General features: G+C 42.7%; 2 protein-coding genes across 5 annotated transcripts in view; both read right to left on the bottom strand.

The window, feature by feature from the left end:
* The window catches only part of b3galt1b (UDP-Gal:betaGlcNAc beta 1,3-galactosyltransferase, polypeptide 1b), a 41,725-nt gene extending 39,502 nt beyond the window's left edge, over positions 1–2,223 (bottom strand). Inside the window, exon 1 of the mRNA XM_047600014.1 lies at positions 1,959–2,223. The gene's annotated coding sequence lies outside the window, so the exon portion shown is untranslated. The remainder of the gene's footprint in view (positions 1–1,958) is intronic.
* A 1,003-nt stretch (positions 2,224–3,226) lies between these two features.
* xirp2b (xin actin binding repeat containing 2b) overlaps positions 3,227–16,115 on the bottom strand; it is a 35,910-nt gene continuing 23,021 nt past the window's right edge. For all 4 annotated transcript variants that reach the window (XM_047600266.1, XM_047600263.1, XM_047600264.1 and 1 more), the window contains 3 exons: positions 6,156–15,618; positions 4,973–5,103; positions 3,227–4,642 (listed from right to left, as the gene is read on the bottom strand). In XM_047600266.1, coding sequence (XP_047456222.1) covers positions 5,012–5,103; positions 6,156–15,618 — 9,555 coding nt within the window. In that variant the 3' untranslated portion in view covers positions 3,227–4,642; positions 4,973–5,011. The remainder of the gene's footprint in view (positions 4,643–4,972; positions 5,104–6,155; positions 15,619–16,115) is intronic.

Genomic DNA, 16,115 nt, shown 5'->3' with positions numbered 1-16,115 from the left:
ATATATATATATATACATACATATATATCAGCTGTTCCTGATGGGTTACTTATTGTAAAACTGCGTGAAGGAAACGTCTGTGTTTGCTGCCTACTGGCCTGCAGCCTCTCTCAGATAGAGCAGGAGACGTTGGTAATTTCTTCGCGAAGAAAGTGTCAAGCTGTGCATTTAGAGACGAGGGAAGGAATGGCAGAAACACGGCCAGAAAATAGGCTGTGCCCGTGTCAACCTATTATTAACAAGCTCATGCCCGGGCTGATTCGGACAAGCAAGCACTGAGCTATTGTCTTGACTTCCGACAATAGCCGCCGTCATAGCCTTGAGTGGACACAATTCACTGTGTGACATTATGCCGAGACAGACAAATCTGCTGCTTTTATGCGCTTATACTGTATGATCTCATTAAAACTAGAAATGTAGTTTAGATCTTCTGAAGTACCACTGAGCATTAGGAATTACATGATTAGTGTGCAGCAAAGACATTACTTAGACAGACTTATTGAGGGTAATGGAGTCAAAATACACATTTTATCTAATATTTAACCTAATTCAAAACACACTTAAAACCTCTAAGTAAATGCTGATGGTGGGCCAAGTGCAAAAAGAGAAGCAACACTGACTAAGCAAAGATACAGTACTTTAAAGTGGGGATTAAGGCTTTAGACTCCCTAGACTAATTACACCTTGCAGAAATGTGATTAGTGAAGAGCAGTCACAGTAAGCAGGGCACAGACACAGACGTGGAGCTATAGCACGAGGAGTACGAGTAGGAGCCCAGCAGCCGGCAAAACAAATAAAAAGATGCTTCTGGACTCACAGGCGGTCTGGCACAGAACAGTGCTGCCTGTACGGGCAGATGGGCATGCAATGGAAACCATCATAAGGCCAAACGAGGAAGCGTTTGAACCAGATAATGATCCGAAATGTTCCAGCAATGTCAGCAGCGAGAAACAGAACTCAGGGAGAAAGAGAAAGCTTGCATACACTTGACTTTGAACACCATTTTTGCCACATTTAATCGCAGCCTAAAATAAGATTTACACGTCAACAGAGAACGGCGTCTCAGACTGAAAAGCAAAAATCTATATTGTGTGCTGACTTGTTCAGAAGTGTCACAAAAATTAGATTTTTATGAACATGTTCTGTACTTTTTTTTCAATCCAGCACCTGTATTTTTCAAACATCACCAGAAACTATTACCCAACACTAACACAGTTCTATAAAAGATTACTGACACTGTTTCTATGGCTACTCAAAACTTTATAAGATGTACAGAGAAAAATCGGCATAATAAAATATCAGGGCATTCATTTCTGTTTTATAGTTGATGCTCCAACTGAACATCAAAGTCTGACTGAGCATTATTTATCAGCTTCTGGGGAAAGAGTCCAAAAGAAAATGCCTCTGCCCACAAGGAGCTGAGCTCATTCATCCATCAGGTCAAACCGATACCAAATGTAAGCATTTTCCTTCTATGCGATAAGTGCATCAACGTGAATAAATGCATCTGTTTAAAGTTTAATAGGCTACACTGTAACTTGGCCACCTGCACCTCCCATCCTCATGCCCCGGACAAAACTACGCATTTCTAGCGGCGAGTTGCGGAGGTGACAGCTCTGCCAAAAAAAGGACGCAGATCCGCGTGTGCCCAGAGGAGATGGCGCTCAAGTAGCCGCATCACTAAACACCCAGACGGGCATAACCCCCCAAATGCACTAAAGCAGGGATGAGAGCTCCACCATGGCAAAGGGGGGACGCAGGAATCGGGAAGGACAGATGATCAGAGGACGAACAGATCCTCTCACATTGCAGATTTTTTTTTCTTTTTTCTTTTTTTTTTTAAAGAAGTGAACCCATCCCTGCACACTGCATTCCAGATAAGTGAATCTCAGCCTGCACTGCGCTCGCCATGTCGGGCAGAAAACGACAGAAAGAGAAGGCATTCTTGTTCCACCTACCTCACACAGTGTCTCCATCCCACTCAGACTTGTGGTACAGATGAGCCGCTGCTGCCGCTTCGCTCCAGCATCCTAATGCACTGCTGCTCTACTGGGGAGGGACTGGGGTTCGCGTGACGGTAGCGCAAACTGGGGTGACGCGTCGCTCGACGAGGAGGGGCCGACCAATCAGAGCGCAATCCGACGGGTCGCTCAACAAATCCGCTCGAAGGGAGAAAGTGAGTTGCTTGCACACAAACACTGGTGCTGTAGTAGCAAGGTAGATTGACGCTGTGGGAGAATGTATAGTCAACTCATGCGGACAGGTTCACACGGCAGACAACACTTTCAGTGTGCACACTAAACGGATGAATCAACCAAAGTATACAGGTTTTTTGTTGTTGTTGTTGTTTGTCTTATATTTAATTAAATAAAATAAATGAAAAAAGAGACTATTTGAAGTTGCAAGGTTTGGACTAATATTGTAGTCTTTATGGGCAGATGTGTTTATTTGTTGGGCTAAAAATGTTAATGTGCAATAATGAATGAATGAACAAAATTAGATTATATTTAGTAATATAAAGAATATAATACATTCTATTAATGTGTTAATGCTACACTTTTGTGTATTGTGCATGGGGTACAGTTTGTTAGCAAGTGCAAAATTTCATAATCAAATGTAATTTATTTTATGTGTAACTAATTCAGCCCCTCGTTTTATTCTTAACCAAGAGTACATGTCCACATGCTAAGATGGTAATCTTTCTAAATGAAATAAAAATAAATCCATTATCTTGCAGTTTTCAGTCAGCAAACTGCAGCTTAAGCTCGCAGACATCCACTCTCAAGAAAAAATAAGAGGATGAGCAACCACATTTGGACACGAGATTATTTTAGAGTGGTTCTAAAGCTCATTTGTGCTTTCTGCTGCTGCCCTATCATGCTGCCTCACAGATAAAAAAAAATAAAGAAAAGAAAAGAAAAAAGCTCAATGTCCAGGTTTTACTTAAATGAGAATGGTAGCCTGGTCTACAACCAGGCACACCTGCGCTTCTAGCTCCAAAATCCCCTCCAGGTTGAGGATATGTTGTAAAGGAGATTATGCTGACAGCGTGAAGGGGATCTGCTGACCTGCCCCTGTCTGCTGTTGGTGTGTCAGACAGACACACACCTGACACGCTCTGTGACCGCGCTTCCCGCTTTGATTTTGATGCGGATTAACTATGAAGATGCAGCGATATATTTGCATTTCACACTCACGCAGGCCTTTAAAGAGACAAATGAAACCGTGATATTCAACATTTTATTGCCCTTAGATCAGCAATAAAGTAAGTGAACCAGCCTGACAGCACGACATCATCAGGAATTTTCTTGTACAAAGCAAGGTATCTAATCTAAAAAATAAAATTCTTCATTGCAAAATAGTTGTTGTTCAAAATAGGATACAAATGTCCAAAACAAACATGATTATCACCAAATCCATATCACCATATTATATACTTCCAATATTATAAATAAAATAATTCCAGGATGCTTTTAGAAATGTGCACACCAGGTGCTAATAACAGGCAAATGCAAAAATGTTGGTATGTTGAAAAGTAAAAGCGCTGACAAAATAATACAAAAGTCCATGGACTATTTCACTGAACTGACATGTGGTGGTAAGGATGGAGGATGATGATAAATCAGCTAATTTTAGCGTAAAAAAAAAAACGGAGGGAACCAAATCTGGGTCTTGTGGTGGCTTTTGTACTGTGACATTCAACAGCAGTGAGATCTGTAAGGATTTATTACCCAGCTGATTTAAAATTGACTGCACCCATGACATGGAAAGTGAAATGTAGATTAGAACCAACCAAATTTATGTTTCTAAGTGCTAAACAAATAGCCAAAATTGGATTTAATGGGTAAATTTGATCTTGAAATGTAAAATACTCAATGGTACATCAGAGCCGCTTCTGATCGTCAGGGGAAATAAGCGTCAATCAATTCAGAACTACACATTTCATGAATCCATCAGTTCAAGGCACCCTGCTTCTTTCTACACTTTGTCTGTTCTTCCCTAGCACTTACTGTTTCAACCTTCTGCTGTATACCCTTTACATGCACGCACACAGTTTCCTTTCATAGTCTCACTTGTCGCGTTCTCTTCAAAATCACTTATCTCTACGACCTTTAACCAAACACTTCCTTAATTGTCCCTACAGGACAGTCCTTTGCTAGTATCTCATTGTACCATTCAGTCTTTTGTGCCTCTTTGAGTGTATCTGACTAACCTCTGGGTGACTTAATTTCAAAGGACACTTCTGGGAACAGCCTTTCTGTGTTGCTGTGTGGGAGACCTAGGGGAGTTGTCAGGAGGGGGCCACTGTGGTTTAGTTAGCTGAATGTCTTCCTCGATTTGGAAGGTTTTCTTCGGGGGGTCGGCCTGTGGGGGCCAAACTACAGATATTTTGTTGCAGTGTGACTTGCTTTCATCAAGTGGTTTTGTCATTTCGTTCTCACCACTTTGCATTTTGTCTGCTGAACTTATGCTGCTCATGGAATATCTCCATTCAAGTTTGTCATCCGAGGGGAAAGGTCTGCCACTTCCTGCGGGAGGCTTCTGCACAAGTTCATTATTGTAGTTCCCTGTAGACTTGAGGAGTTGTTTGTAATGGTGCAAGCAGTAGAAATGTCCATGGAGAGAGACGTAATTTCCTAAGCTACAAAAGGGAAGAGAAGTCTTGTTAAGATGTGAACCACATCAAGATTATTAAACTGCATTACTGTCATTTTACACTCAAATATTTTATAGATGATTTAATTTTCTTTATAGTGGATGTATACATACAGAGAAACTGTAACAATGCTCATATCTCAACCTCTGGAAAAGGAAAATATTTTAATAGCCATAAATGTATTTTCATTATCTATGTTGCTGATGTGTTTACAGCCATAATAAAGTCATAAAACACTGAGGCATTTCCTAATTAATATTGCAATCTTCAAACGAGCCCCTGGCGAACATTTATTTGTATGAGCAACATGTTTACCTTAACTTATTTCTGCAGTGCTCACAGCAGAAACAGGATTTATGGTACTTTTTTTTGTCCACTATCAGAGCATCCATCGGATAAGCTCTCCTCCGACATACAGTGCAGAGCTCCGACCTTGGAACACGAACCTGTTTTAACGAGATAAAATGCAAATGATTAACTTTTCTTTTCATTAAACCAATGAGGATTGTATGGTGACTCAGAATGCAACAAGCAGATTTTATTAGGGTTAATCTTGCAAATGCACAGCAAGATATAGTAGACTGTGTTTGCGTTTAAAAATGTATGTGATGTGCTCATTCATTTTTTTACTCATGTGTTGCTTTTATGCGGTTCTCATTTGCCAATTAGTAGTTTGTGAAATGCACGGAATTATATACACATGATCGGGTTTAGTGACAGCCCTGAGGCACTTGGAAAGGGACAGTCTTAATGTTAGTCATCTATGCACCCTCTTGAAAGCATTCTGTACAATGATTTTCCTGCTTATCATCCACATTTAGATCTGGTTTAATGGTCAGTGGGATTAAATGACTTGTTACTATGCAACCTAAGTATGTGTTCGGTGGTGTTTGTGGGTGTTGGATGGCCTCCATTTGCATTGTGCATTTGGGGCCATTCTTGAAAGACACCATAGCCCTTGAGCAAACACCATCTGCTGAAGCTCTGGCACAAAGCAAGTAGCTGGACCTTGAGATAACTCCCTGCCAAACTAGTGCTCAGACTAAAGTAAAAAAAATAGTAAAACTAGCTGATATCAGTACTTAGAGAATTAATGATTTCGATTACCTTTTAGTTGTGTGTTTTTACTCACAGAATTCGAACTTTTGTCCAGACTTAAACATGTAATATTTACTTATTAAACTTACTTAACTTAAGAACTTTAGTAGCCCTTTAAGCAAAGTTAATAACATTTATTCAACACAGTTCAAGACATTCCCACCGGCCTCAGCAGCACTTCCTGTTAAGTGCTACTTAGCCAGTGTTAGCATAAATGATTAAGAACCTGTTAAATATCAGCATGCTAGCTTTTGCATGCAGCCCATGTACAGCCTAGGGCAGCCTCTTTCTCCAAGGTTATTGCAACTTTTTACACAAAAGCTTGCACACTCCAAACGATACAGTAATCCAGCCCTAGTCAGTGCTGTTAGTCTCCTCTTTCATGCCATACAGTTTTTACCAGATGAGACTATCGTCTGATGTGACACAGCCTGAGATGTTGTCTCCTCAGAAACAGTGTAGCCAAGACTCTTGAACACCGTCTCACTCTCTGTCCACGTTTTGTGAAAGTTCCTCAGCAACTTTTCCGTAGCATCTTCATCATATGTCTCCGTTTCCCTCACTGCTGCAGCCTTTCTTTTAACTGCGTCAGCATAGGAAAAAGGAGCCTGATGGCTTGACACGCTCTCTGAATGCTCAGTGACAGCTGTTCTTGTTCCGCTGACCTTGTTGCCAAATTCATCCACATTTGAGAAATGTTCCGTGATTGATTTGGTTTCAGAGAAGCCCGACGGTTTGCCTGGCACAGTTCCTACCTCGTCTCTCTGCAGAGGGAGGGGAGTGCTCTGCCTTGAGCCTCCCCTTGTCTCTTGAGGACTTTCCTGCTTTGAAGTGTCTACTGTTGTTTCACTCAGGCTTGACACAAGCTCCTCCTCATCCCCTTTCTCTTCTCCAGCTGAGGAACTTTGCTCATCCAGTTCAAAAACATTTTTAATAGCCTGGATGTCAAAAGTTGGCATTTCCTGTTCCAGGATCCCTGCTTCCTCTTTGTCACAGTCTCTGATTTCATTGTCATCATGGAGGCACTCTGTGAGCGGGGTAAGTTCTTTTCTGATATATATTTTCTCATCTTGTGATTCAAATTTGTTTACAAGACTTGACAAGTCTGCCCTGGGAAGTTCATCCATTTCTTTGTTCTTATTTTCTTCCTCACAGTCCTCTGCGTCTGGGCCTAGTCGTTCAGGGATAGCAATAGGCTCCTTTCTCACATAGATCTTATTAATTTCAGCTTTTCGAGCCTCTTCAAAGAACTCTCTCTTTTCTCTGACAGACGCAGACGATAGCTCGGAAATATCTGACGCTTCCAGAAAGTCTGAGTCACGTTGACCAAATGGCATGTTGTTCTCAGACACACTTTGTATTTCATCGGCACTGAAAGCCTGCACTGAAAGAGGAATATTAGCGCCATCGTCTACAGAATTTACATCAGCCTTCTGAGCTTCCTCAGACGAATTCTTTTTGAGCGTTTCTGCTGCAGTCAACATCTCTAAAGCCTCCACAACCTGGGACTCAATTTTGATTTGCCGATGGAATGACGCGGGCGACTCCACAATCTCTGATTTCTTCTCTAGGAGTTGATGGGGGAGTAGTGGTGGTGGGGTGACGCCACGTGAGAGCTTGGCTGTTGTGTCCTTAAGCCGAGCTAAGTTCTCCGCTCTGTCAAAGGTTGGAGAGGGTGTAATTCTTGTGAGGCGTGATGTTGGCGTGTCACACCTACGTGGCGGCGGTGTTGGAGGCGTGGGTGGCCTGTGCAGCAAGGTAGGTGACGGAGTGACTCTCTGGGGGGAGTCAGTTCTCCGCGTGGACTCGATGGTGATAAATATTGGAGAGGGGGAACGCATCCTGAGTAAGGGCGAGGGAGCTCGAAGGTCGACAGACTTGTACTGACTCACTTCTTCTTTTTGTCTTTCATGTGAGGTCTTCCTCTTTGTCTGGTTCTCAACTTTAGCGGAGCCAATGCTGATCTTGGATATTCTTGGTGTTGCTGCATCAGAAACAGCTTTTTCAGAAACTGGCTCACATTCATGCTTCTCCATCGTTCCATCTTCTAGATGCATTTGCTCAACCTCTGCTGGTTCCCTTACATGTGAAACTATTTCTTCATTCATTTTAGTTTCACTTTCTGATGCAAATCCTTCCAGTTCACATTTTCTGCCTATAACTGTATCGAGGAGACTCATGGCAATTTCCAAATCAGCCTGGTCCAAAACAGTCTGCACCTCTGTCGCATAAGACTTTAAAACTTGGACATCTTGCCTCTGAGGTTCCTCCGTTTTCCCTGTTGTGGGTTTAACCAGTTCATTTTGTTCTGACTTGGTTGTCACTGTAATTGGGACATCCTCACTTTCTTCTGGTGGTTCCTTTGTGCTCTCCTCGGTAACTGTCACTCCTTTCTTGTGAGATCCCTTTAGATGCTTTTGAACTGCTTTTTGTTGCTGGGAACTCTCATCATATTTGCTTTCTGAGGTAATGACTTCCCTCTTGACTTGGATGTGCTCTTCTTTCATACTTGTGTAAATTTGGCCGACTGCAATTGTTTCCTGGGCTGGGTGGGTTCTGTCAGGTGTTGATTTCTTGATTTCTATAACTTCTGTCTTCGATTCTGTCAAAGCATCTTTACTTTGACCTTGCTGACCCCCTTTAGACTTTTTGGACTTCTTTTTCTTCTTGGCTGGAGTTTGAGTTTCTGACTGACTGCCAGCATTGTCCTGAATAACAGCAGGTACATCAGTAGCGACTTTCTTAATCACCTGCTTTAATTCTGTCTTTACTTCTTTAGGTTCATTGACGACTTTCACCACAGCAGCTTCCTTCACCTCCACTTTCAGATTTTGTGAACTACTCTCACTGGATGTTTTCTCTACTTGCTTTTCTTGCTTGTTATTCTTTTTTGCCTTTTGGTTCGGTTTGCCCGTTTTTCCATTTGTATTCACAACTGCCTTATCTGTTTGCATTGGCTGGTCGGAGACATGTTCTTCGCTCTTGGCCGGAGAAGGATCAGCTTTATTCTTGTTGTCACAATGTGATGATTTGGACTCCTTTCCATTTTTGTCCGAGATGACGTCTTCCCTTTGGGAAGACAGACTGCAAAGGTCATCAGGTTTTACATTCTGAGCAGAGATTTTGTCTCCCTTTTTATTTTCAGACTTGACTGAGTCCTTTGCTTTTTGACTTTTAGAGACTTTCCTTCGTTTTTCCTCGTTTTCGATTGCAAGATCAGTAACTGAGGTCTGGACTTTGTCGATCATTGTTGCCTGTGTGATTGCCTGTTTGGAGGAAACAGACACTGTTTTCTGTGTAGTTGTGTGTATCTCTTGTCTAACAGCAGAGACGGAAGAGGTCTTTTGAACAGAGATGACCTTAGAAGCCTCATTGGAGACAGTTTGTTGTTTAGCAGAAGATATCACTTTAGACTCTGCTAGCATTTTCTCATGGTGAGCACTGGCATTGCTTTGGCTGGTATTTGATATCACGACCTGCTTTGATAAATCACACTGAGAGTCTGAATGAACACTCACTGCCGCCTTTTCATGCCTCTCCTGCGTGATTTCTGAGGTGTTGCAATTTGCCTGCTCTGCGTCTGTAGTGGAAAGCATCTCAAGAGCAGCACTAACTGAGTCATGGATGAAAGTGGGAGTTGGAGTGGTTGGGGGGGTGTTTTCATCCTTCAGCTTCCGGTACTTTTCTTCCGCTTTTATTAATGGTGTGGTAAATTTAGTTGTTTTCCCTCTCGTGGAAGGTGGAGGAGAAGGAGGAGGAGTGAATTTAACAGGAGCAATGTGAACTTTCTTAAACGGCTGTGGGGATTCTGGCGGCGGAGGGATTTCACATGAAATAGTACGTGATGTGTCCGTTATTGTTTTTAAATGACTTTGGCTCATTTCCACCACTTTCTCAGATGTTCCCTCCACCTGTTGCATTTTGCTGAATTCCGCCCTAGGCTCCAGCTTTGGGACCGGGTGTAACACGGGAGCTTTCACTTTTTTCACTGTCATCCTTTTCGCTTTTGCCAGATGAATTACCGGCGCTGGCATGCTCTCCAGTTCCTGTTCAGATGGAGGAGGTGGCAGGAAGTCCTGCTCGCTAGTGAGAGGCGGTGGAGGAGGAGGGAGGTGATCGATGTCAGTATCAGCAGAGGGAGGAGGAGGAGGTGGAGGAGTAGGAGGAGGAGGAGGAAGGTCGGCGTCTGTCACTGGTGGAGGTGGAGGTGGGAGGGGCAATTCAGGCTCTTGTGATTTTAAGACATAAACATCAGTTTTCACTTTGGTTTTACCTTGTTTCATCGAACCCTTTGAGTTAGATTTAAGATTACGAAACTCTGTCTTTACTGTCTTGATGCCATGGTTTTGGGTAATAGTTTTGTGCTCAACCACAGTTTTCGATTGCTTCGCAGATTGCTCCACAGTGCTTGTCTTTGTTCTAAGAATTTCAGTTTCATTAGAGATGGAGTGATTTTCTTTTGATGTTTCAGTCACATTTGCTGTCTTTATCTTCTGAACGCTCCTCTGTGCCTCGGCATTTAGATTTTTAACGGGAGGTCTCTGCTTGACTCTAACTCTTCTGTATCCTCCATGCCTGGCTTTGGGAGTATCACGCTGTGCCGTTTCCAGCAGTGATTTAATAGTCCCTTTAACATCACCCTTTATCACTTCCTCTTTCTCCAGCTGGGTTTGCTCCTGTGTCTCATATAAGGACTTAATTGACATCTTGACATCCCCCTTTATGTCACGCTCAAGGCTCGGGCTCCTTTGCAACCTCGGTGAAGGTGGTGGCTCCATAAACATCTGAATAGTCCCTCTTACGTCTCCCTGAACATCTATTTCCTGTTGACACTTTTTTCTCTCACTGGAGGCGTCGTGTAGACTTTGCATCGCCGTATGAATGTCACCTCTCACAATTTCTTCTTTTTCGACTTCCCTAACTGCTTGCTTTGCCAGCTCCAGAGATTTTAGTGTGGCCCTCACATCTCCGGAAACTAAATCCTCAACAACAGCTTCCACTCTAGATGTTGCTGATTTCTCAAGAGATCTTAGGGCCCCTTTGATATTTCCTGGTATGACTTCGGGCTTCTCCACCTCCTTGTGATGCCTCTGAGCCCTCTCCAAACACCGCAAAGCTTTAGGTATGTTGCCCTTCACCACCTCCTCTTTCTCCACGATGACTGTCTGGTTCACTGATTCAGACAATGAATTCAAAGCAGCCCTTAAATCCCCTTTGACAATCTCCTCCTTCTGGAGTCTTTCCACTGGGGTGTTTGCCTCTGACATGAAAACTTTCACAGTGTTGTGAACGTCACCTGGAATAACATCCTCTACAGTGCGCTCAATTTGTGTTTGATTTTGGCCAAGGATGAGTTTTGTGCCTTTGATGTCACCCCCAACAATCTTCTCTTTTTCTGTGCTGTCAGGTGGAGTCTCATCAGGTTCTAAATGGAGCTGTTTAAGATAATCGAGAGCCCCAGATTCAATGCATGTGGAATAAAAGTTGACATTTCCCTTTTCACCATCATCTATCCTTATTTTCACTGCTTGATCTGACTTGTCCAGGCTAGACAGTCTTTGAAGAGCACTCTTAATATCTCCTTTTACAACGTCCTCCTTTTCGACATTAACATTCTCCTGCTTGTTCAGGAGGGAGTATAATGTCATCTGCACATCCCCTTTTTCATCCTCCTGGATCAGTATTCCATGTTTCGTTGATCGGTCCTCACTGAAAAGTTTGTTTAGAGCTTCTTGAATGTCACCACGTAATATTTCCTCCTTTTCAGCACTGCTGTCTCTCTCTTGACTGAATAGTTGCTGCACAGTTGAAGTTATATTCCCCTTCTCTTCTGAATCTATGACAATCTGCTGCTCTTTTCTGTCCTGTCTATTCAGCAGGTTCATCATAATAGTCTGCAGATCCCCCCTGATGACTTCCTCTCGTTGAATCTCTGGAGCCTGCTTATTCATTAGCTGGTATTTTGCCATTCTAACGTCACCAATTTCGTCACTTTCTATGAGGACGCCCTTCGACTTCACCATTTTCTGACTATAAAGTTCCTCAAGAGTTCCTTTGACACTCTTCCCCAGAATTTCAGTCCTTTCCATTTTTGTGTCATTAAAGTTGTCAAATGGTGTCGTTTCAAAGAGCCATGTTGTTGACTTTACATCCGCTTTGGGAATATCCTCTTGTGTTACGTTTGTGACCTCGACCTCATCTACCTCTTTAATGTGGTCAAGGGGATTTTTCTCAAAAAGCCAGACTGAATTTTTAACATCTCCCTTTGCAACCTCTTCCTTCTTAACCGTTTCAATCAGGTTTTCAGAGCTCATGCTTCTAATTTTGTCAATGGACTGGGTTTCAAACCTCCACTTTGCTGTCCTGACATCACCTTTTTGTATTTCACTCACATTGACGGTTCTAACAGATCCCTGGGACAAAGAGTCAGACTCAAAACGATTCCTATTCATTATAACATTGCCCCCTTGAATGTCATCCACAGTTTTTATTAAAGGCTTCTTTTCTTCAGCAATCCTATCGAGAGGTTGGGTCTCAAATTTCCACTTAGCAGACGTGACATCTCCCTTTTGCACGTCCTGTTGCGTGACAGATTTGATTATATAAACCTCATCTGTGTCCTTGATGGCATCGAGAGGCTTGGTTTCAAACAACCACCGGGTTCCCACAACATCTCCCTGTGTGACCTCCTCGCTTGTGACAGTAGTGACCTCGTGGTAATGCCCCTCTTTATCCTGAATGGCGTAAAGGGGCTGGGTTTCAAACATCATAGTGTAATTCCTCACATCGCCCTTTTCCTCCTCATCACAGACGATTTTTCGCATTTTCATCAGATCTGTGTCAGTCTCAGAGGAAGCCTCCTGGATTTTATCTAAGGAGTAGGTTTCGAAAATGAAACGGCCTTTATCGACGTCTCCTCCTTGTACATCGCTCACTGTGCGGCTGCTCATGAATTCCTCTTGGCTATCATGTATGGTATCTATGGATTGGTTTTCAAAGAGTTGTTTGCAGCTCACAACATTTCCTCTCTGTATATCATCGGTCTGAACCCTCTTAAGCTTTTGCATCGCCTCCTCAGATGTAGAAGTCATGATATCGGATGTTTGGTTTTCAAAAATGTATTTCATCCTGGACACATCTCCAGACGAGATGTCTATTTCTGTGACACGCTTAAATGAGCCCGTCTCCTCTTCCCCTGTGAGGTTCTCCAGTTTCTCCGTTTCAAAGAGAAAGCAAGCCATTCGTACATCTTTGCCACTAATGTCCTCTTGCTTTACAGTGCATGTCTTCAGAATTGTCTCAGTCTCATCATGGATAGTATCAAGTGCTTGTGTCTCAAAGAGCCAAGTGCAGGTTTTGACGTCTCCCTTACGTATTTCTTCCGATTCATTGTCATCCTTTAACTCGGCTCTTTCATACAGGATGTCCATTGGTTTTGTCTCAAATAGCCACTTGCAAGTTTTCACATCACCCTTCATGACTTCAAGGTTTTTATTTGTCCCCACAATTTCTTCATCTTCGATATTGCTGAAGTACTTAATGGCATCAAGGGGCTGCGTTTCAAATAACCACTTTGCGGTTTTAACGTCACCAGACTCTATTTCCTGCTTGGATATCCCTTTAATAATTTGGTATTTTTCAATTGTCTCATCAAACTGATCGATTGGTCGTGTTTCGAACATCCATTTGTATGTCGTTACGTCTCCTTTCACAACCTCCTCGCGGCGCACTGTTTTCACCTCATGGAAGTGTCCTGAGCTGTCTTGCATTGCATACAGTGGAGTAGACTCAAACAAGTTCTTATTTGATTTCACCGAGCCAGATGTTACGCCCTCTACAAGAATCTTTTGAGATTCGCTTGTCCTGCTCAAATCTGTGCTCTCGAATATTTGCTTGTAGTTTGATACATCCACTTTGTCAATTTGTTCCACATCAATTGTTCGGATGACTTCTTTCTTTTCCTCTCCGATATTCTCTAGAGGTTGACTTTCAAATCTCCATTTCTGATGTCTAACATCACCCTTCTCCTCATCAAGGGCTACCGCTTTTTTCAGTTTACCCACCTCTGCCAGATCCTTCACCTCTTCCTCTGGAAACGTTTCAAAATAATGTCTGGCTGATTTCACATTACCTGCAATAATTTCCTCTTTTGACAGGGGCCGAGCATTTGAATCGTCTTTTAAAGTATCCATTGGCTGGGTTTCAAACACCCAGCAGTTCTTGCGAACATCTGCCCTGCAGCTTGTGCCGTCCTCCTGAGTGAGGTCGTCGTCCACATTCACAGTACGGGTGACCTCTTTCTTCTCCTCTCTTATGTTTTCCAGAAGCTGACTCTCAAAGCGCCACTTTTGATGCCTCACATCCCCTTTAATTTCTTCGTTTATTGTTGCTTTTTTAAGTTTTCCAACCTCAGGGCAGTTCTTCCTGGCTACTTGAGGGCTGCTTTCAAAAAAGTGCCTTGCAGATCTGACATTACCCCCAATAACCTCCTCAATCGACTGAGGTCTAGCGTTGGAGTCATCCTTCAGAGAGTCCATTGGTTGTGTTTCAAACACTAAGCAGTGTTTGCGCACGTCGGATCCCATGATCTCCTTTTTCTCCATTTGGGAGCTTTCCCACTCACTGAGAGAGTTCAATGTCTTTATCTCAAACAACCACCTTCCCCAGTCCCCCTTATTGCTGTCCTCCATTGAAAGACTGCACACAAGTTTCAAAGAAGTTTCTTCCCTGTCTGTCATGTCCAGAGGTTGGGTATCAAAAAGCCATCGCGAAGCAATAGAGTTCTCCAGTTCACTTTCAATTTTGCGCACAGACTTGATCTCCAGCATTTGGCTTGACTGTCCCATGATGATGCATTGAAACTGAGTGTCGAAAGTGCTTGTTACAGTTTTCACGTCACCATTTATTTCCTCTAACACTGATCGAAGACTCAGCAGGTGGCTCTCATCAATAGTCTCGGTGTGCCCAAGGCTTTCCATGTATTTATTGTCAATCATGTAAATTGTAGCATTTCCATCCTCTTCTGTAAATACAACCTCCTTGGTCAAATCCTCCTCTTTCTGCATTTTGTTTAGTGTGTCCATAGTTTGGGTTTCAAAAAGCCATGCGGCAGCACGGACGTCTCCCTTGTCAAATTTATTGAATTTGTTTTTATATTCTGTTGAATTAGTGTTTTCTGAGCCCAGCTCATCAATTGGCTTGGTCTCAAACATCCACGCCGTGCGCCTCACGTCTTTCCCCCAAACCATTTCCTGTTGAGCGATTTTTTTGTCCTCCTCATCCTCTTCGGGGGTTTCATCCTTGATTGCATCCAGTGGCTTGTTTTCAAACATCCAGCGCATTGCCTGCACCTCCCCTGGAAGAATTTCTTCCCATTCCACATATTCTTCATCGTTGATATCATCGGGACTACCGCCGTCATCCTCAGACACGTACTCTTGGCTCTCTACCTGGTTGTTTTCATTTTCATTGTAATCAATGTAGTACTCTTTCTCAATATTCTTACGGACCTCGGGATGAATGTGCTTGTAAAGACGTTTTAACTCGTACATACTCCTCTGCTTGTAGTAGGCCTCTTTGTTGAGTGGGAGTTTGGATGGTTTTGCCTCTTCTGGGGCCTCATATGAGTATTCGCAAGCTGGAAAATTCTCACTGTCTGATGGCATTTGTAGTAAGTCTGGAGGTGGGGGTGGAAGATAGTCAGAGTCCTCAGCTGGTGGGGGCGGAAAGTCCTCATAATCCATCACTGCAGCCATTCTGCCTTGTGTTGCTTCGCTGGCAGATGCTTTGCACACCTCACTAGTCATGGTGTTGTTTTGAGTCACATTTGAGGACCACTTAGATCGATTGATGTCGCGTCCAATCTTTGCAAGGAACAAAAATGATATTTGTGTATAAATAACTATACATCCATCACACTACTCGATATATTCTGCAAGCATAAAAATTAGCTCATAAAACGTGAACGATGTGACATCGCATATATATTAGCAGGTTCCTTTATTTGTCAGCAGCAAATACATAAATCACCATGATGGACTGATGTTATAACCAAAAGTCCAAAAGTTTCACAGCAGAACACTGAATTCTCCTGTCAGTGGTCATAATGTTGTGGCTGATCGGTGTACATGTCTGTAGTAATTTTATTGCTAGTTGTGATTTAACCACTGGAATCTGATTTTATACAGCAGATATCGGCCCCTATTTTTTTTTTTTTTTTTTTTAAAAAGTGAAATAGTCATAGGGAATATATCACAGAAGTAGTAATTCACCAAAGGGGCATCTAGAAAACAACAACATGTTATTTTTTGCAGTTTTTGCCAGCCGGTCTAGATATTTCCAGATACAGTGGAACTAGTAG

The sequence above is a fragment of the Mugil cephalus genome, chromosome 12, assembly GCF_022458985.1.
Source record: "Mugil cephalus isolate CIBA_MC_2020 chromosome 12, CIBA_Mcephalus_1.1, whole genome shotgun sequence".
NCBI lineage: Eukaryota > Metazoa > Chordata > Actinopteri > Mugiliformes > Mugilidae > Mugil > Mugil cephalus.
Note: the sequence above shows the minus strand (reverse complement) of the source record. Positions and strands in the feature narration are given on the sequence as shown.